Raw genomic sequence first — 21472 nt, 5'->3', positions numbered from 1 at the left:
GACCAATAAAATTAGGCCAGATTAAAGTCCTTTGTCCCAGCTGTGACCTGCTACCATTGTCCTTAATTGAATCATCAAGATTGAGTGAGAGTTTGCCCTTGAACACCTGATCCTGCATCCACTGAAAGCCACATTCATATACAGCCACAGCTATGCCAATTCCAACCTCATGGCCTCCTGAAGCCATGTGAACTTTAGAATGTCTAACATCATAAGTAGCCTACTCTGCAGACACTGGTAGGACCATCACCACATCAGTTACTCACTAGCTTCCTAGTTCAGCCAAGAATCCAGTAACAACTTCCCACTGAATTTTCAGGGATTCTATGGAGTAATCCCCCCCAATACCTCATATCCAACTATTCTCACTCTATTCACTCCTCCCACCTCTCCACAGTTCAGTAGTGGGTTCCCAATGTATACAATCTTTGCCTATTTTTATTAAAATTTGTACTGCTTCCTATGTGGAGACTGCTAGAAGTGCCTTTCACCCAACGAATGCAGGGCCTCAGGTGAATATTCCGTTTTATACATAGGGAAACTGAGGCACTGGACAGTTAAGCAACTTGCCCAACATCAAACAAGTTAGTGAAAGAAGGGAAATAACTTGTGTCCCAACTACCACTATTATCCTCTAGCCTCTGAAGAGGCTGTCCCTTCTTTAAACACTGATTTTTAAAAAAAAAAGTTAGAAAAAAGTGCTAGCAAGTCAAAGAGTAGTGTTAGTAAAAGCTCCAGTTACATCTGATCAAAATAGGGTGAAAGCCATTCAAAAATACAGTGTGTCAAAACATGGTTACTGCTTGTATAGTTTTAAATGTAGTCGTGTCAAGGCCTGAAACTGTTAAAAACAACAAAAAAAACTGTAATGTAATTTAGAAGTAGCTAAAGCACTGATACTGTATATAGAGATCAGATACAAAAAAAATACATCACTTGTCCCAATTCCTGAATACATTAGTATGATATTCAGTTTTTAAGTCTGTTATATGCAGTTCAGGGTGAACTGATTTTGACTAAGTGTTAAGACTGGTTGTGTAGCTCCCTAGACAGATAGGAGAATTTCAGTCACAGATTTTTCTCTGTGAAAACAGATTCACCAAAATACTTTTCCTGGGGTAAGCATGTCAGTAACAAGCACATCTCATCCCACCTCTGCTCAAAACATTATCTTCTTTTCTTTTTTAGCACTTTCTGTGCACAACATTAGATGCTTCGAAAAAAAGCCAAACTCCGTTGCAGAAGAGAAGGCTTCACTTCTAGACTGCTTTAACACAACTCCTATCTCAGTATCTGCCCTGAAAGAACAAGGTAAACTTCAGCCTCAAAACAGAATGAAATGTGAATGTTTTGCTTGTTACTGCTCACTGTTCAGTCAGCAGAAAGGAATCAACTCTACTGTTAAAGAGACACTATCATGTAGATTACGCCTCACATTTATTATTTGTTGAAAGGATTTCACAAGAAATAAGCAACGACACTATTTTCCAAAACAAACTGTAATTTGGATTTTTTTTTTAAAAAGAGACCTCCGCACGATGTGTGACACAACCATTACACTAACTTGATACTACAAGAAAACTAAAAAGTGAAACTAAAACATGAGTTAAAGTGCAATTGACAAGGAAAACAGAGGTCAAACACGTCACTGGTGAAACAAATTTAACATTTTCAGTTTAAACACTTAACTATGTTAATAGAAACAAGGGGAAAGAAGTTTTTAAAAAGAAGGTTGTAAACCAGTAATACCTGTTTAATTTCCCATCCACCATTTACTGCAGAAGCAGATTAATCTAGGGGTTCCCAAAGCATGGTCCCATGGAGAACAAATACTGTTCTATTCTCTTTTGAGATTTTACTCTACATAAAATATACTAAAAATACACTAAATACTTTCTGGATATTACTCTTCTACAGAAACATCTGCTGCAGTTGCCATAAAGCAATCCAAAAATCGTTGCAAATAAGAGGAGAAGCAGGGATGGACAGATAGAGACAAGACTGATTCTAACCCAGGGATCTGCGACCTTTGACATGCACCCCGGGGCCGGTTTGTTTACCCGCTGCGTCTGCAGGCTTGGGCGATTGTGGCTCCCACTGACGGTAGTTCGCCACTCTAGGCCAATGGAGGCTGCAGGAAGCGGCACGGGCTGAGGGATGTGCTGGCCGCCACCTTCCGCAGCCCTCTGGCCAGTGGGAGCCACGATCAGCCGAACCCGTGGACACGGTAGGTTAACAAACTGGCCTGGGCTGCGTGCCAAAGGTTGCCGATCCCCGTTCTAACTTAACATACATTCCAAAAAAGCACTTCATTAATCCAAGGTGTCAATTTGTTATTTTAAATCTTAAAACTGATTTTGCACTAGTCATTCAAAACTCACTAATTTGCATTTAGTAAACATCTCCTGTAATTAGTTTCAGATTTGCTCCAATTAACACTTTCATTATTTCAGAGTTCACTGAATACTATCCTACTTAACCCCATATAACTCTGTTCAAAGAAATATGATCAAGTTAAGGTTTTAAGTACCAGAGATACCATAGCTACAGCTCAGTTTACAATAAAGCAAGCTGTTCCAGTTTTTAATTAGCCTCTCCCCAAAAGACGATCAATAAGGGTTTTACATTTTCTCTAAAATGCACAAAAAAGAAACCTGCCAGGTGGTGTACAAACAAGCTGTGTTGGTGTGCACTTTGGCAGGGGAGGGGGGGGGAGGAGAAAACTATTTTATTTAAACAAAACTTGCAAACTCACTCATTACTGCTTCAGAGCGAGAACAAGCACAATTTTCCTACGAACCAGATGCAAAACTCCAGCTTGTTCTGCAAACTGCCATCATAAAACAGCTTTCAGTCAGGAACAACTGACCATGGGAGGTCAATGCAGAGTGCCAGTGGGTCTCTATAGGTGCGGGAAGCAGTGGAGTGGGGAAAGCTTCTGCACCCATAGGCTTTGCACCCAGCACCGGGGTCCCAGCCGCCAGCCTCAGGTCCGCTCCCTCTCTCCCTGAACTTGAATGCTGAGAATGAGCTGTTCACAGGGCTCTGGAAGTGCTGGGAGAGAGGGAGGAGGAGTTAGTAAGCGTGGGGCTGCTGGTGCTGGAGAGGAGGGGGAAGCTTGGCACCGGTGGATGCTCCACACCCACTAATTTTTCCCCATGGGTGCTCCAGCCCTGGAGCACCCACAGAGTCGACGCCTATGCTGGACCACAGATGTTGCCGGACCGGGGAGCGCCAGATTAAAGAGGTTCAACCCGTACTTTCAAGCCAGAGACCCAGACAGCAAGATGCATCATATCACATTAGAATCACCCAACCAATCCAAGGCTTCAACAAAAGTTTCCACAGCTCAGAGCTGTGGAGAGATTTGTACATGCACACAGAGTTTAAGGACAATATCCAAAGCCTAATGTCTGTTAAGCCTGGAGCAAGTTTTTTCTCTGACAAACTTAAGGGATGTAGGACACCACTAGAGCTCACCGTTTTGCCACAGTACTTCTTCAAACTGTGAGGATGACCTCCTTAAGACCATTCCAACCGCTTCCACAGAAGTTCAAATCAGCACAAGGAATATGAAAAAAAATGGGGAATATGCTGGGCATGAGGTGAAGGACTTGCAAGTGCCAGGATACCAAATGATCTATACTAAGCACTCAGCTGTTAGTTTGCCAGATCCAGAACAGAAACTAATCCATGAAAGTAAAGAAATGAAAATGTTTCTGTCCAATTATTGTTGCACTTCCTTAGTGCAGAATTTTCTTCATCTTCTCCTTCCATATAAAATCTTAGAGTCATTTATGGAATAATATCAATATCATACATGGAGATATACCTATCTCATAGAACTGGAAGGGACCCCAAAAGGTCATTGAGTCCAGTCCCCTGCCTTCACTAGTAGGTACTATTTTGCCCCAGATCCCTAAGTGGCCCCCTCAAGGATTGAATTTACAACCCTGGGTTTAGGAGGCCAATGATCAAACCACTGAGCTATCCCTCCTCCCAGTATTTGGAAGTACTTGCCTGCAGCGGGTGGGAGGATGGGGCATAGCACAGGTATTTTTGAACTATGACTATTTGGAATCTCATTCTACAATGATGTGACACATTTCAGGCCAGGGCATCCTCTAACTACTACAGAAATCAACTGGAAACCATGTACTGACCAGGGAGCACGTACTATCCAAGACCAAACTGCCATCTCCCAATTACTATTTATACTCTGGAAGCATCTATAAACTTTGGATGTTTTATGTGCAAAACAGACTGGAACCAGACTGTAAACATTTTTCTTCCCTCAGTGCACTGACCCACTGGCTCCATGACTTCATGTATTTGCAACTCAAACTGCTTTTAATCTAACCCTGAAGCAGCAGTGAGTCTGCAAGTCTGTCACTCATCACTCAGAACTATGCTCCTTTCCAAAAGCAGCTAGTTTGCAGAGCTTGGCAAAGACTCTTTCAAGTGTGCCAAAAGCATGAGAAGAATCTGACATACGGAAACATGCTAACACTTGCATTAGTATACAAGTTACAAAGGTTATAACAGTAATAGTTATAGTTAAATCACCTTCCCCTATTATGAACTGCCAATCTTAAACTAGAAATTGTTACATTTAGTGCTGTGTATGCTATGCAGAAGACAAATGCACTAGGAAAGGAGAGTTTTATAAGAATATGGACCTACTCATGCACTTGGGGTAAGTATCCTTTATGAGGATTCTATTTTATAGCATGAATTCACTCCCCCCTTCAGTCTCTTAGGAGACAAAATGCAGACCAAATACTTTTCATCAGTCACTTTGACTGCATCTAGCAGAATCTATTTGGACTGAGTAAAGGAAAGTTCTAATTTCTTTGTTCAACAAAGAAGCTTAAACAAAAGCAATTAAACATTTTGTGCAACAAGTGTGTTGACCACTTGTCATGAACCTTTTGATTACATTTAAGGATGTGAAATCACTATGGCTTGCAAAATGCACAGCAAATCACTATAATTTTGTGCATTAACCATTTTAAAAAATTGACATAAGCTGTGACTACAAAATCCCTGAAATAAAAAGCTAAATATCAAAGTCAAAACATTCAGAAAATCCTATGCACAGCACCCATATGCCATATAAGGCACCCAACATTTTACATTAGTTATGGAATTTCACAACAGAAGTTAATATACTAGGGTAGTGGCTGTCAAACTTTCCAGACTACTGCACCCTTTTCAGGGCTCTGATGTGTCTTGTATATCCTCAAGTTTCACCTCACTTAAAAACTACTTGCTTAGAAAGTCAGACATTGAAAATATAAAACTGGCACAACCACACGATTATTGAAAAATTGCTTATTTTCTCATTTTTACCATACAATTAGAAAATCACTTGGAATATAAATATTGTACTTAAATTTCAGTGTATAGTATATAGAGCAGTATAAACAAATCATTGCTTGTATGAAATTTTAGTTTGTACTAACTTCACTAGTGCTTTTTATGTAACTGGTTTTAAAACTAGGCAAATATCTAGATGAGTTGATGTACCCTCTGGAAGACCTCTGCGTATGCCTGGTTGAGAACCATTGTACTAAGGCAAGAATTCATCTGTGCTTTTGGAAAGAAAGGTTTAAACAACCCTTATTAAAAATCTGAAACCTACTGTGAGATAGACAAAGAGCATAATTCTGTTCATGTTTTATCTGATGTTAATTTGCCAGAGGGCTTCTCACTTTCTTAGCTGGAATTGCTGCATCCACTCCCTTCAATAGTCAGCAGTAGACGATTATATCTCTGCTCTGACAAGCAGTGTTTTCCTAATCAATTTCAAACTGCAGAGATTCTAGTCACTTTCAAACTATTGCTGTGGCATTACCAGGGAAGGGATACAATGCAGAAAGAAGTTCAGGTGTGTTTATGCAAATACAATTAGACTATCACTTTGCTGTATATCATTTCTGATCCTGTAGCAGCCCATTAAGGAGATTTTTGAGTCTTTCAAGTTCCTTAGCGATGCCTTAGTTAAGTGATGTTTCCAGTTCTATTTTCCAGACTCCCTCAAATAATTCCTTTTCCATTGAAATTTATCATGCTTAGTCTCAGCCACAGATGAATTCAGGGAAAACATTTGAAGAAAGTATGGCACACTAGATTAAGAGGCTGTGAAAGTGGGTGTTTTATTTGGATGGGTTCACTATCTTTTAGAGTTCAAGACTGCTTGCTTTGAAATATCCAAATCTATCATGGCTCATGATTCTGTGAGGACAAAGGGGTCATGAGATATTTCACGAGATTTTTAGAAAATACCTTGAATTCTTTAGCTTTCAAAATTCCTTACTCTTTAGATGCATGTAACATTTGTCATCAATATAGGCATCAGTTCCAACACCTCCAGAGACTAATACTTTCCTGCATAACATAGGCCTTTGCTCCAGTTGCCAAGTCCCTATCCCTCGGTCTTTGCATCCACAGGGGACGGCCAGCAACTGTAATTAAGGTTTGCTTTTTTTCCCATTTGTCAATGTAATAAATTTAGTTTAGTAGGGAGAACGGATTCCCAACTTCAGATGTTCATTAGTAATTATATTTTGGTTATAATATATTTGACAACCAAAGCTGCTTGTGTTCAGTGCAGAAATGCATATTCCAAGATCCTATTATCCATCCTTCCCTCTCATGACTCCATATTAATGGCAAAAAAAAAAAAAAAATCTGGAGTAAACTGAGCCCTAGTGTTAGAATAATGCAAGACTTGGTTGTAACTTACAACATCCAGGATCAATAGCACTGTTACAAGTATTACTGATCTGTTAAGAGTACAAGCTCTGGATCAGTCCTACACTCATACATTTCACAATGTATCAGTAAACAGACCAGCAAATGCAAACTTTATTAGCAGACCAGTTTGCTTAGGTAAATTAAACTATTTAGTAACAAATGCAGCAGCTATTTTGCTGCCATAGCCAACAGCAGCACTTCAACAGTTCCACTGATTTCCTCCTAGACAAAGCAGTAAGGTCAGCCATGTTATGGTTTCCTCACACTTGCTTCGTGGCTTGGGGAAGATGCTCAAAATTACAGCTTCCTATTGCTATGCTAGGTTCCTAGAAGGGTTATGGACTGAACATGGAACATTTTAAATAAAACAAAGAATCTGGTAGAGTCTGGGTCTACAACAAATGTGAAAGCAACTAGCTGTCACACCATGTAGTCGCTGCGAATTCAATGCTCATAAGATGCAAGTTTGACAGCTCTGAGTACTTGAATCTTATTTATCCATGGAGCAGCTACAGCATGGGCAATAGCAGCACAAACTTTCCCCCACCCAACACGACCCTGCCAGTTTGCCTCAATCCTCAAGGAAGCCACTATACAGATGCAAAGGAGGTTCACTCTCCACAGCTTTTCATTCCTTGATCTCTGCTGAAAATGACAACCTTGTTCCCAAATGAGGTATTGTTTGACATGAATGACTAGAACTACACAGAGATCAAATTTATTCCACCTATACAGTGCAACAGTGAGCTTTGTTACCACCATTGTGGGCTAGATTTCAACTGACACATTAGAGATAGAGAGCTCTCTATCCAATTATAAATCCCTAAGCTATCTAGTCCCCTGGCCACTAACATCTTTACCACTGCAATGTGATCCAACAAGACAAGCTACCTATGCCAACATGTGCTACCTTCAAGTCTAATGGCCAGCAAGAAAGTCAGCTCTGAATGAATTATTATGCCAACTCCTCAAACACTGCACTGAAAGCAGAGTGTGGAAAAGGCTGCTCCAACAGGCTTTTACAAGTTGTAGAAATAATTACTGTGGAAATTTAACAGCAGAGACACCTTGAACTATGACCACTGCAAGTAATCCAGTAGCTCTGGAAAATACGTCAGTGTACCTTTAACCATCAGATATTAAAAAACCCTTTCCTTTCAGACCAGGCTCTTTGACCATTGCACAGATATATACAGAATCAAAAGGACAGTCAAATTTAACTTCTAGATTTAGCAAGGATGACTTGATAACAAGTCTAACTTTTTGGTGCTTCTCACTTCTATGACAAAATACTAAGAGAATCTAAAAAAATTGATCAAGTGACTTGCCTGTCAATGGCAGAGTCAGGATTAAAACCTTGTCTCCTAATTGCCACTTGGTGTCATATCACTGGGCTACTATGACATTCTCAAGTTTTATTAATACAGCAAACATATTGGTTAGACCTCTTTTGGATTAAAGAGGTTGTAGGAAATGTATCTGTGACCGATTTGGTTGTAGGAGTGTCATTTCCAGGATGTTCCAATGGGTGGGGATTTTATCTCAGTGAAGCCTGTATCCTCTCTGGAACCCCCATTTTACAGATAGGGAACTGAGGCACAAGGAGTCTAAGTGACTTGTCTACAGTGATACTGGAAGTTTGTGGTAAAGCAGGTAATTAAACCTGGGTCTCCCCACATCCCAGGTCAGTGCCCCAACCACTGGGTCATCCTTCTCCCCATGATGTAGTCCACATATGCAAATTAAGTGTTCCCCTGGCAAACTGCCAGCAGTGTTCTCGATTGGAAAGAGCTTGCATCTCCCAAGTGTAGAAGCAATATGTCAACTACAACATTCTGGATACCCAGCCCATATCTACCAAAACTATAGTCCATATTTAATAAGTCCCAAACTACATGTGAACCATTTTATCAGCTGCCTTTACAAAAGGAACAGATGCATCAGAAGGAAACTGAACTACTAGGTGTAAATACAAACCACACTGAACAGACTTTACATCACTGGCTAGATACAGAATTGCAACCACAAGAGGCAGCATGCAAGATGAACAAGGCCACCAGGAGCACACTACTGCTTGCTCAGAACACAGCATACCAACTTGCAGCATGAAATTTATCTTCTATGTATTTTGGAAACGTTGTGCAGAACAAACTGCTCTACAATGCAAACAAAACCAACTCTCACTATGAGATCAATGTGCTATACCACACTAGGACTCTGCAATTACTTTAAATTTTGTAGCTAAGCAGAAACAAGTCACAAGCAAGGAGAAAAGAATGTTGGATAAGGAAGGAATGTAGTGCCAGAATGGACTTATTGCAGAACTTACATGTTTGAAAGGGAAACCAGCCCCATTTTGGAAAATGAGGAAAGCTGGCACTTAAATTAGCATGAAGTATCACTGGAATGAAAGTTATTCAGATCAATAAGTGTTATAAAAATGAGAGTATCTAGTTGTTTGCATAAGCTTAGTCTATGCCTAAAACTTAGTTGACCTGGCTATGTCAATCAGGGCTGTGAAAAATTTCATGCTGTGTAAGATATAGTTATGTCAACTTAACACCCATTGTAGACACTGCTAGATTGATGCAATAATTCTTTCGTCAATCTAGCTACCACCTTAAGGAAGTAGATTTACTACAGCTATGGAAAAAACCCTGTTACTATAGTAAGGGTCTACACCATCATGGTGTAATTGCAGCACTGCAGATATTGTGGTGTATATATACACCCACAGAAATTAAGGGGCCTGGAGAATTGCAAACATTTGTGGCCAGAGGCCCAGAATACTCTAATATGGGAATTCAGGCCTCTTCACGTTGTCTAAAACTAGACTTAACACAAATGTGAAGGCCTGTAATCAAAATAAAATTGTGATATTTTAAAGTCAAATTGTTTTTAAAGAGGGAGCACATGTGGAAAATTCTCAAGAACTTTAAAACCCTTCTGAAGATCTGACAGACAATTTGGAAGTGGATTGTCTCCGCCACTTCACAGAATTATAGGCAATGTAATCTTTACTGCCACTCCCACCCCTCAAATTGGTAGCATAAATGGCAATATGTAGTGTAGTGTATCCTGGTCCCAAGATATTAGAGGGAAAAAGAGAGTGAAGTAATATCTTTTATTGGACCAACTTCCAAGCCAGTGACCTTGAGGAGAGAGGTTACCTATCTCACTATCAATCTCTTCAGCAACCCTGTCCCAAAAAAACTAGTTACAGTAAGTTTTGTTCACTACTCTCATCAGGCCATTTAGGGAATCACTCCTTCCAGAGAGAAGCCTATCAGGAATCAGGATTATTTGTAACATTTTATCTCCTCATAGTAAGCTGAATCAGGCAGAGAACTCAGTGTGGACAATATCCCATAAGATTTTCCCCTCTCCTTTGCAACATCTAAAGCTACAGAGAAACTGTAGCAAAACTAGCAAGAAAGATTCTAACTGAACACACCTTTTCCGGTTTTCTATACTGTAATCTGATCTCGCTTAGACGCAATGCCACAAGTAAACAGGAATCCAGAGGTAAAATACATATCCAGTTGTTTCCACCCTGTTTCAACACTCATATTAGCTGCAGTTCTCTGCAAATGGTGATTCCACAGACCAAGGTGGAATTACTGCGTCCATGCACTTAAAACTGTTTAGCTCTGCCACTGCCAATCCCTGTCAAATCACAAGTAGGGCAAAAAAATCATCTCCAGATTATTAAGGGATATGTTGGTGAACAGTCATTCAAAGTATGTGAAATGGGGAAAGGATACCTCACTAAGTACTGATACCAAAACTTGAAATCCATCTCAAAGTTTTTTCACCTGATGCAATTCCTTTAAATCTGAGTCAAAGTAACAATGGGACTGAAAAGTTGAGTTTTCAGCTTGGTCCTGCCTATATCGCAAAAAAACTGGGAAAATTCTAGAAGGAAATCCTGCCTGGAGATATTCCTACCAGAGTACTTCCCCACCATGCTGGGAGCTTGCTTTCTCCTTAATCTGCCCTGGGATCCTTCTACTAGCATGCACTCACACTCTCTCTTCTCCCAACTGTGTTCCTGCACAGAAGCACCTTCCTCAGTAATAAAAGCAAGACAACACTGGCACTAGAAGTTTCCTCTTCAGCTGCCAGTAACTTTGAAGAGAGCCCCCCACAAAACAGAGCAAACAGTTTAAAGTGAACAAGTATATATTCCACCAACACATGCATAAAAGCCAGGAAATCCCTAGTTAAAAACTGTCAGCCACCACCTGCAATCTATAACTATAATTTTACTTTCTCCACATTACCTCTTCCACATCTACCACCCACAGAAACACATGCTTCCTTCCTCCACCTCCACACAAAACATTGCTAATTTCACTCCCTCCAGTGGAGTGGTTACAAAGGGAGGTTTTGTAACTGATTGGAATGTTGACTTGGTATTGCATTGAAGGAGACTGTTAGTGTATATGGCATAGATTTTAGCTGGTTATGTTTACCTGAGTCATGTAGGAAGACAGATGGAACAGTTTATAATAGAATGTATTGGCTTAGAAGTTTGTAATATTTATTAGGTGACAGAAATGTGGGATGTTGTGGGTTTTCTCAACAGCTAATGATTGTAGTCGGTTAGCATTGCATGGTTTGAGCGGAGGGAAGAGGTGGCATGAGTGCGGTGGATGTGGGAAGGGAACATGATGAAGGCAAGGAATGGCTGAGAAGTTAACTAGGAAATTCTTGGCTTTATAAACTGTGTTAGTGGATTAATCACTTGAACAGCCTGAATTGGGTTTTAAATGAAGTTTTTTGTTTGAAGGATTATAATTAGTCATTATGAAAGCGCTAAATATTACATAGCTCTTTCCATCTTCAAAGCACTGTACAAGTATTAACTGATGGATCTTCATAAGCACCTCTGTGAAGTAACACCCCCATTTTGCAGCTTGAGAACCCCCAGTTAATAGTTTGCTCAAGACCTCAACAATTAGCAGCAGAGCAGGGATAAGAAGTCAGTTCCAGAGTAACCCTGCCTCTCATTAAGAAGCTGCAACTGAGTTTCAGCATCCCACCAGCACTGCTATAAGTAAAGTTAAGTTGATTCTTCAATGCCATGCTCCCATATCTAGCTCTAATTCTCTCCTCAAAACCTTCCTTCACTCACCCTTCCCCCAGGTTTCATCAATTTGTCCTAAGGACAAACTCAATGCTCTCTCATAAGAGCTCTTCTTCTGTTGCAAATAAGTTTGAGGTGTACCTCTGATGACATTCTCAACCTGCCTTTCTTCTCAGTACTCACCCTCCACATTCTGTCACTTAAATCAGCTGATCTCTCCCCTCCACCCTTTTCTTTGGGCAATCTTCACAGCTTTCACTCACTTCATTTCCTTCACTACTCTGCTCTCAGCCTGTTTTCTTCTGCTTTCATGCACACAAATTCCATCCATTCTCATAGTTTACCTGCAACACCTCCTCCTCCTGACTGTTGTTCCTATACAACCTCAAATTCAGGGCAATGAAAACTGAACCCCATCTTCTCTTGAAAAAACTTTGTTCGTGACCTTTAAACTTTCACTACAGTACCTCAAAATGTCATATTCCACTCCTTTCTCCTCCACGTTCACCAAATCCTATCATTACTTCTACATCTCCAAAAAGCCAACTCTTCCAGTGCCATATCACCCTCACCCCCCAACAGCCTTTGCCCATACCTTGTTCACCTCACAATTTGTGAAGTGCAAATTTTTCTTGTACGCATCTCATCCGACGTTCCTATCAAGTTCAATTTTCTAGTCCTTACTTCCAAGGCCTTGCACAACTCACCAGTCTACCTCTCTACTCATGTCTTCACATTCTCCCTCCCACCGCCTCAGTTACTCCTGAGACTCCCTCCTATGCAATCCTTCCATATCTTCCTCCCACACCATGTAACATGTTTGAACAACCTTCCTCTTCAATCAATCCCACTAAAAAGACCTCTACAGAGTCTTTCAGCAATGACAGAGCAAAAATCTGTACTTTACCAGACCGGCATATCATACAGATTGTTAGGCCAGAAATGTAGCCTCTTTAACTGATGTACATTCATACAGATTCTAATTTGGGGACAGTTTAATCAGTCTTTCTGGTGACTTTTAGAAGAGTGCACCTACTCTAGCTCCTACTCAAAACAAAAAACTGTGCATATGTCACAACTCTTGTCAAAGCGTACTTGATGGACTAAGGAAGACATGAAGATAGCAAGGGAGAGGAGTTCTTCGGCTTAAAGACTGATTAAAAACACCAAGTGTGACTAATGAAAAGATTTTCCATGAAAGGTTTTCAAGATGAACTATTTGGTCTAAAGGACTGAGCATATTCATTAAAAAAAAGTTTAAAAAGATGGCTGTGTCATCCATAGTAAATATTTTATCAGGAATATCATCTCTACACCAGACGAGAATCCTGAGCACTGGGAAAACTTCTACTCCTTTATAATTCTTTCTGAAGACAAAGCAATGTTTCACTTCAACTCCCTTTACTACACCAGACTCCCTTTACAGCCAATCACACTTGCCTCCGCAACAGTCCAACATCTGATAACACAGGCAGCACGTTTGCCAGGAATTAGTCTCATATAGCATCGCTACTAAGCTGGTCCACAATATTCATACTGCCTGAATACTCACCCAATTTATATTCTCTAGAAGACAGTCTAGCCTCAGGCCAATACGAATTTATAACAGAGTATTTACACAGCTTATGTTAAATCAGTGTATACAATAGCCCATAAAAGCTTAGAAGACATCATGGTCTATTGCTCAAAAATAACCCCCATATTTGAGGTAAGACTATGAAATTAACAACCTAGGTTTGTGTATTTTAAATTGTAACAAGACTGGAAGTGAAAAATCAAGTTAAGAAAATGTTAGCCTTAATCTACCTACAGTAGTGGCCAAAGAGAGCAAGCTCCGACATCCCTATGGACTGCAACAGTTCACTGTCACAGGCTAGTCCAATGGCATCAGCTTTAACTTTGAATTTTCATTTTGTTTCACAATATCAATGTAGGTAGCAGAACTTTGTCACCTGAGATATACTAAATAAAGGAGTTAAATATAGAGTTCCTGTATCCCAGACTGAAGTGGTTTAACTTTTTATATACCAACCAATACAATACAAAAAGCGAACACTTAAAAAGCACAATAGTAACAAGAGAAACTTGGTGTAAATGAATGAAATTGATGGGTTAACATAACTTCTCCCCTCTAAATTTATTCCACTAGAGATGAGCCAAAATCAAATCGTGCTTGCAATTTAAAGTATTATACATTCCAAATGTCCCTTCTAAAACTACACAGTGGGATTATGGTTCTGATAAATTTATCGCCCTGATAAAAGTTCCATCTAGCTCTCTCATTTCAGTGTTAAGAGGGAACTTTTAAAAGTCAAATTTTACAGATGTCTGAGCTTAAATTTTGATTTATTTTTTTTTTTAATCAAAGAGGGAGTGGAAAGGTTAAATTTGGCTGAGAGACTAAAAAAAATTGTCCAGTCCTTAAACTTGGTATCTAGTGAGTACGTATTGTCAACTACTTACATAATGTGTAGTGAATCTGAAAATCCAAATCCCCTGAAGTCAAAACGAATCAGAGAATTACACGGGATACACAATGCAATCTCAACTACACAGTTATTACTTAGCAACTGAAGACATGGAAGCCCATTGTTATTAAGCATGCAACACTAGGCAAATTCACCTGCATACTAAAAAGTATTTTAGAAGGGATCAAGGTTACAAATGCACAATTTTTATTTGCAAGTTATATAAGAACTTCCACTACTTAGGAAAATCACCTTAATGTTATTATATGCTAGAGTTTGATTTTCCAGTCAGAACCGGGCTTTTCCTCATTTAAAGACACAAATATGACAATTTTTTTATCTCTTTTCCATATCACTTACATTAAAAATGCAACTTCCAATGGGTTATCAACCTGTGTTTCTTCTGCCATCCCACACAAACACCTCCCATCCTAGAATTAAGCTATTCAACTAGAAGTCCATATTTCCAACTGAACTTCAACAAAACAGAATAGGTGATTACATGAAAACAACACACATGAAATACATCAGGAAACACAGAGGATATGCTTGCAAGATTGCTCAGATTGGAATAGAGAAAAAAGTGGTTTAAAAACCCTTTTTCTAATAAAAATCAAGTGTATAACACCACTTTTTTTAAAGGAAGAATAATCACATAAAATACTAGGTATTAATTCTCCCCTCCACATCATTTAAAAAAAAGTTTCAATACATCAAAGAGGAAGAATGGTCTTGCAGTTAAGACACTGGAATGAGACAAACCATCTAGATTCAATTACTAGATCTGCTACAGACTCAGAGCATGACAGCAAGTCAACCTTACTGAACTTAACCTCTCATCTGCAAAGTGGGGACTAATACTTCCTTATGTTCTGTTTCAGCTCAATCTAGCTTTCTTGGTTAAAAGTAAAAGCTATAACTAGTCTGCAATTCCACGGGCTAGTACTTTAGGTAGGCCTCATGATATACGTCAATAACAGCCTGAAAGAGGCAGATTTAAATTAGTGTTTACTGAAAAATGATACACGAACAATGCATCATACAGATGTCATTGACAGTATTAAGAAAGCCACAGCTTACCAGTTGGAATTCTCTGCGTCTGTCATAGGCATGCTGGATTCCATTATCTGCCCACAGTGATTTTATTGCTGGAAGGTACTGTAAAAAAACCTGAGTCTCCACCATCCCTTGTGCCACCATTGTTGACCGAGTATCAAAAGCCATCATCTTATCCCCGTTATTCTGGTTGTCAGGATCACCCCAGGGAATATGAAGTTTCTCTCGAGCATCTACAAGGACTCTCACACCTTGAAAAAAAATGGGAAAGTGCCATGATTAGATACTTCCAATATCTGCTATGTCTAGTCATTACACTAGGCCCTGAACCTGCAAAGACTTAAACACACATGTAACCATATGCATTACGTGTAAATATTTCCAGGGCTGGGATCCTAGCTATTAATGCTCTGTTTCTCAGGAGAATATGATAGCTGTCAATTTTCTGATTGCAGATATTAAGATCCTTATGAAGAACAGAACCAGCAATATTGTAAGGTTCCTATTACCAGGATTTTTTTTTATCTTGTATTATGACTAGTATGGATTGTAAATAATATTCTAAACGACAGAGTAAGCAATCTAAGCTGGCAAATGAAAAATGTCACAAGGCCTACTTGTATGCAGCACTGTAGCCATGTTGGTCCCGGGATATTAGAGACAACTTAGGTGAGGTAACCTTCTTTTATTGGACCAACTTCTGTCAGAGAGAGACAAGAGACACGGAGTTAGTTTCCCAGACCTGAAAAAGAGCTCCGTATAAGCTTTAAAGCTTGTCTCTATCACCAACAGAAGTTGGTCCAGTAAAAGATATTACTTAACCCACTTCGTCACTTTACAAGGCCTATTTGTCACTTGTCAAAACTCTGAAGCCAGTTTATGGCAGTTGACTTTACCTGGCAAGAGCCCAAGATTTCAGGCCTATAAATTAGTTATGCTAAGCACCATTTCAGAACACAATGAAGTCTCTAGTATCCTGCTTTAAGGCATCTCCTTGTTTCCATATATTGTAATACACTTGGAAGATAAGAACCTAAGAATGGCCATACGGTCAGACCAATGGCCTATATAGGCCAATATCTTTTCCTGCAAAAGTGGCGAATGCCAGACGCTTTGGAGAGAAAGAACAGAACAATTATCAGAAGAAACAGAACAATAATCCACCCTCTGTTGTCCAGTTCCAGATCCTGAAAGTCAGAGGGTTAGGGACACCCAGAGCATGGGGCTGCATCGCTCACCATCTTAGCTAACAGCCACTGATGGACCTATCCTCCTATCTTGACGAAGTGGGTATTCACCCACAAAAGCTTATCCTCCAATACATGTTAGTCTATAAGGTGCCACAGGACTCTTTGTTGCTTTTTACAGATCCAGTCTAACACAGTTACCCCTCTGATACTATCCTCCATTAATTTATCTAATTCTTTTTTGTACCCAATTATACTTTTGGCCTTCACAACATCCACTGGAAAGGAGTTCTACAGGTTGACTGTGGGCTGTGTTAAGAAGTACTTCCTTATGCTTGTTTTAAACCTGCTGACTATTAATTTCACTGAGTGACCTTTGGTTCTTGTGTTATGTGAAGAGGTAAATAATATGTCCTTATTCATTTTCTCCAAACCATTCACGATTTTATAGACCTCTATCACATCCTTCCTCAGTTAGCTCTTTTCCAAACTGAATAGTCCCAATCTTTTTAATTTCTCCTAATATGGAAGCTGTTCTATAGCCCTAATAATTTCTGTTGTCCTTCTGTGTACTTTTTCCAGTTCCAATACATTTTTTGAGATTGGGCGACCAGATCTGCATGCAGCATTCAAGGTGTCAGGGTACCATGGATTTATACAGTGACATTATGATACTGTGTCTTATCTCTTTCCTAATTGTTCCTAACATTGTTAGTTTTTTTGATTGCTGCTGTACAGATGCTTTCAGAGACCTAACCATGAGGACTCCAAGATCTCTTCCTTGAATGATAACCCGTAAGATAGAAAATGATAGGATCTATGTATAATTGGGATTACGTTTTCCACCATGCATTACTTTGTACTCAACACTAAATTTCATCTGCACTTTCTTGCCCAGTAATCCAGTTTAATGAGATCGCTTTGTAACTCTCTGCAGTTAGCTTTGGATGCAACTATCTGCAAATTTTGCCACCTCACCGTTTACTCCCTTTTTCAGATAATTTATGAATATGTTGAACAGCACTGGTCCCAGTACAGATCCTTGAGGGTCCCCACTATTTACCTATGTCCATTGTGAAAAATGACCATTTATACCTACCCTTTGTTTCCTATCTTTTAGGCAGTTATTGATCCTGAGAGGACCTTCCCTCATCTTATAACAAATTACTTTGCTTGAGAGCCTCTGGTATGGAACATTGTCAAAGGCTTTCTGAAAAATCCAAGGACAAGATATCAACTTGATCACTCTTGTCCATATGCTTTTTGACTCCCTTCAAGAAATCTAATAGATTGGTGAAGTATGATTTCCCTTTACAAAAGCTGCAATGAACACAATATGTTGAGGAAGAGTCATCTATATATCTGATAATTCTGTTCTTTACTAAAGCCAATATGTCTGGTACTGAAGTTAGGCTTACAGGCCTTTAATTGCCAGGATCACCTTTGTAGCCTTTTTCAAAAATTGGCATTACATTACCTATCCTCCAGTCATGTGAGGCTGATGTAAACAATATATACCACAATTAGTAGTTTATAATTTCACTTCTGAGTTCCTTCAGAACTCTTGGGTGAATACTATTTGCTCCTGGTGACTTATTAAAGTTTAATGTATCAATTTGTTCCAAAACCACCTTCAGTTATGCCTAAAGACAGTAGCAAAACTGAAATTATAGATTTCAGGGATACAGTTAGTCAACATGTTTACCAATGTGACATTAATCGACACTTCATAAAATGTAAATTTCTGTTCTTAAAGATACTCTGATTTGATTAAATTTACACAGTAACTAATCATGTTCAGTACCATTATACACACAGTATTTCCCTACTCTTACTTTTTACTCTGATGAATTCTTAAAGAAAAGTGAATTAAGCAATTTAAACTAGTTTAATATTTGACCTTTTAAAATCCATCTATGCAGCAGTAGAAAAAAATAACATGACTGAGGGATTATGCTACCATTAGATTTACTGATAGATAGGAGAAAGTATGAAAAGAGGAAATCAGCATGGTGACGCAAGTACAGGACAGGCACATGGGATCAAAATATCTTGACGCGAGAACCACATTAAGAAAAATGTCTAATTTTATGAGGGTGATATACAAACTATTTTTAAAACGTTCATTCTCTTCAGGTAATACTTAACCATACCTTCCAGATTGGCAAATGGAAAGAAAATTAAAGTATAGAACATTCACCTGCAATCCTTATTTGCATACTGTTTTACAGCAGTAGAACCACCTGTATTTACAAATAGAACTCTGTCCCAAGCATCTGTCCAATACATATTTGCTCAGGGTAAGGGAAAGCATTATTATTTAGTTTTTGCAGCTCCTGAACACATACTAGGCACTTGATGGAAGAAAGACTAGAGGTAAAATTTTCAACTGAGTAATTATTTTAGGAGTCTAGGTCCCTTTTTCTAGGGTGACTTTTAGACTTATAGTCCAGTTTTACTGAAAGTCAATGGAACTTAACTCTTAAATCAAAGGCACACTTTGAAAATGGAATTTAAGACTCTTATATCACTTATATATTTTGAAAATCTTATCCCTGGTGTCTGCCTTGAAAACTTTACAGTCTAATCTGAAAATGAGATGAAGATAAAAATTTAGAGGGGTGGGGTAAAAAAAATAAAGGATGACAGCAATCATTGGACACACTCATTTAAGTCACATGCACATCTCAGTTATGGCGCTCTGGAGGGGGCACAGAATGGGATGAATATGTGGGCTTCGCTTAACAACTAGGTCAGTCTAAGTTTCCACATTCACAGCAATGCAGCTTCTACTAAATCAACTTGATATGCAAATCCCTCTCCACAAATACAGGACACTTCTCTTTATATATAGATATAGATATGTATATATAAACTTTCAAGTGCACTGTTTCCTCCTTTCCATTACTTATCACACTGGGATACCTTACTAGGAAGTGGTGAAGCTGAAATCTGTCTGAATGAAATTTTTTTGTATGTGTTTTGCATGAATAAAGCTAGGAAAATACTGCACGATAAGCTAGAATCCCTCAGTACCAAGCCTCACGTCAGAGAGTGTCACAGGTTGCAGCCCAGGCTACCTCCACTTCCTGCAGGGTGGCCCGCCAGTTCGGAGACTCTCCCCTCAGTGGTTATTATATAAACTAGTGCTGGGCTGTATAAAAGTGTGAAGTGATTGAAATAAAACCAAGCCCATCAGGCAGAAAATGATCAGACAGTAAGAAACAGGGCTCCTCCTTGGACGCGTCTTTGGAAGGTAATAGTCTAGTAAAGACTCTTCATGACCCCCGGAGGAGGTGGGGTTTCTGTGCCCCACCCACTCTCTACCTCCCCCGCCCCATTCCTATGCTCTCATCCCCTTCTCCCCCCGGGCTATATCCCCCCACGATCCATACTCTCTTGCCCCCCCCCACACCTCGTGCTTTCAAGATCCCACTCCCTGAGGCCACGCCTCCCCACACCATCCTCTCTTACCCCCACCTTCCTCCCTCAGGGTCCATACCCGTCCACGCTTTCTCTCTCACCCCCCCCCCCCCCGCAACACGCCCTCGGCACAGCCCCTGCGCTCTCTCCCCCCCACATCTGGAGACCAGTTACTTCACACACCCCCCAACGCTCTCTCACCTCTCCCGCATCGTCCCCCCTTCCCCTATACCTCCCTCACCCGCGGGCCATACCCCCCTCTCGTCCCCTCCCCCAAGACCATGCCCCAGCGCCCACTCCCCCCCGCGCGCTCTCCCGCGGCCGCCCCTCAGACCTTCCCCCTCCCGCCATCTGACACTACTGTCGACACCAGGCCAGCGTCCCGGGAGGCCAGCCGCCGGTCCCCAGCCCCGCCCCCTATCCCGGCCCCGGCAAGCCCAGCGGCCGCGGGCCGACCCCGGCCCCGCGCCCACCTTTGATCACGTTGCTGTAGATGGTGGCGCGGAACTCCTCGCGGGCCGTCCGGTCCCAGTCCTGCCCGTGGATGATCCGCATCTGCTTGAGGAAGGTGGACTTGCCGCTCTCGCCCGCGCCCAGCAGCAGGATCTTGACGAGGCGCTTCACGTAGGTCTTCTCGCGGTTCAGGCACTTGTCGATCTCCTTGGACTTGCGCTGCTGCTCGGCCTCGGTGCTGGTCAGCAGGCAGCCGGGGAAGCAGCCCGACAGCGCGGAGCGGGACGGCAGGAAGTCCGCCATCTTAGCAAACACTGCCAGGGAGCGGCCGCCGCGCGCCGCAGCTGCAGCCTAGCGCTCCCCTCGGCGCGGCCGCCTGCACATGCGCCTCGCAGGCAGCAGCTGCCGCCGCCCGGAAAGAGACACGTGACCGCGGGGGCGGGCCTCCCCTCACACCTGCCACGTGACTGTGCTGCCCTATCCGCCGCCGCCTGCCCGTCGTCACATGATTAGCCTTCCGCTCTGCGACCCAGCGCAGTCACGTGACGTTTTTGCCGCCTATTGGGTTTCGCCTGTGTGTACCTGGGCGGGGCTAAAGTCATCGCAAGATGTCGCGAGATCCAGGGTATTTGGGAGCGAGTCCGCCTTAAACAGCGGCCGGCCGCGCGCCTTTGTCTGCGCATGCGTATTCAGCTCGCGCGTGCAACATGACAGGCGGGGCCGATGGCCCGCGGCACGCGCAGAGTACGAGCAGGGGAGGCCCCCACACAGGCAGGGCTGCTGAGCGTATGTACTCAGTGCACCTCTGTGTCACCCACACAGACCTAACCGTGTAGGCACATGTAGATTTGCACGCGCGTGCTCTTACACATTTGTGCACACGGACATTCGTGCATGCGCAGGTGTGCCCAGGGCTGATAGAGTTTGGGGAACCAGGGGACCTTGTACCCACAGCGGAGCTCGGGGGGGCTTCTGCACTGTCACTGGGATGACATGGGAGGGGTGGGACTCCTGGGACACCAAGCCCCACAGTTCTC

The 21472-nt window shown here is 41.3% G+C and overlaps 1 protein-coding gene across 1 annotated transcript in view; it reads right to left on the bottom strand.

The window, feature by feature from the left end:
• The window catches only part of GNA13 (G protein subunit alpha 13), a 44595-nt gene extending 23779 nt beyond the window's left edge, over positions 1-20816 (bottom strand). The window contains exons 1-2 of the mRNA XM_050920662.1: positions 20456-20816; positions 15397-15623 (exon numbers count right to left, since the gene is read on the bottom strand). Coding sequence (XP_050776619.1) covers positions 15397-15623; positions 20456-20738 — 510 coding nt within the window. The 5' untranslated portion in view covers positions 20739-20816. The remainder of the gene's footprint in view (positions 1-15396; positions 15624-20455) is intronic.
• Positions 20817-21472: the final 656 nt, after the last annotated feature.

This window comes from Gopherus flavomarginatus, chromosome 12 (genome assembly GCF_025201925.1).
Source record: "Gopherus flavomarginatus isolate rGopFla2 chromosome 12, rGopFla2.mat.asm, whole genome shotgun sequence".
NCBI lineage: Eukaryota > Metazoa > Chordata > Testudines > Testudinidae > Gopherus > Gopherus flavomarginatus.
The sequence above is the reverse complement of the archived record's forward strand: the minus strand, read 5'-3'. Positions and strand labels throughout refer to the sequence as shown.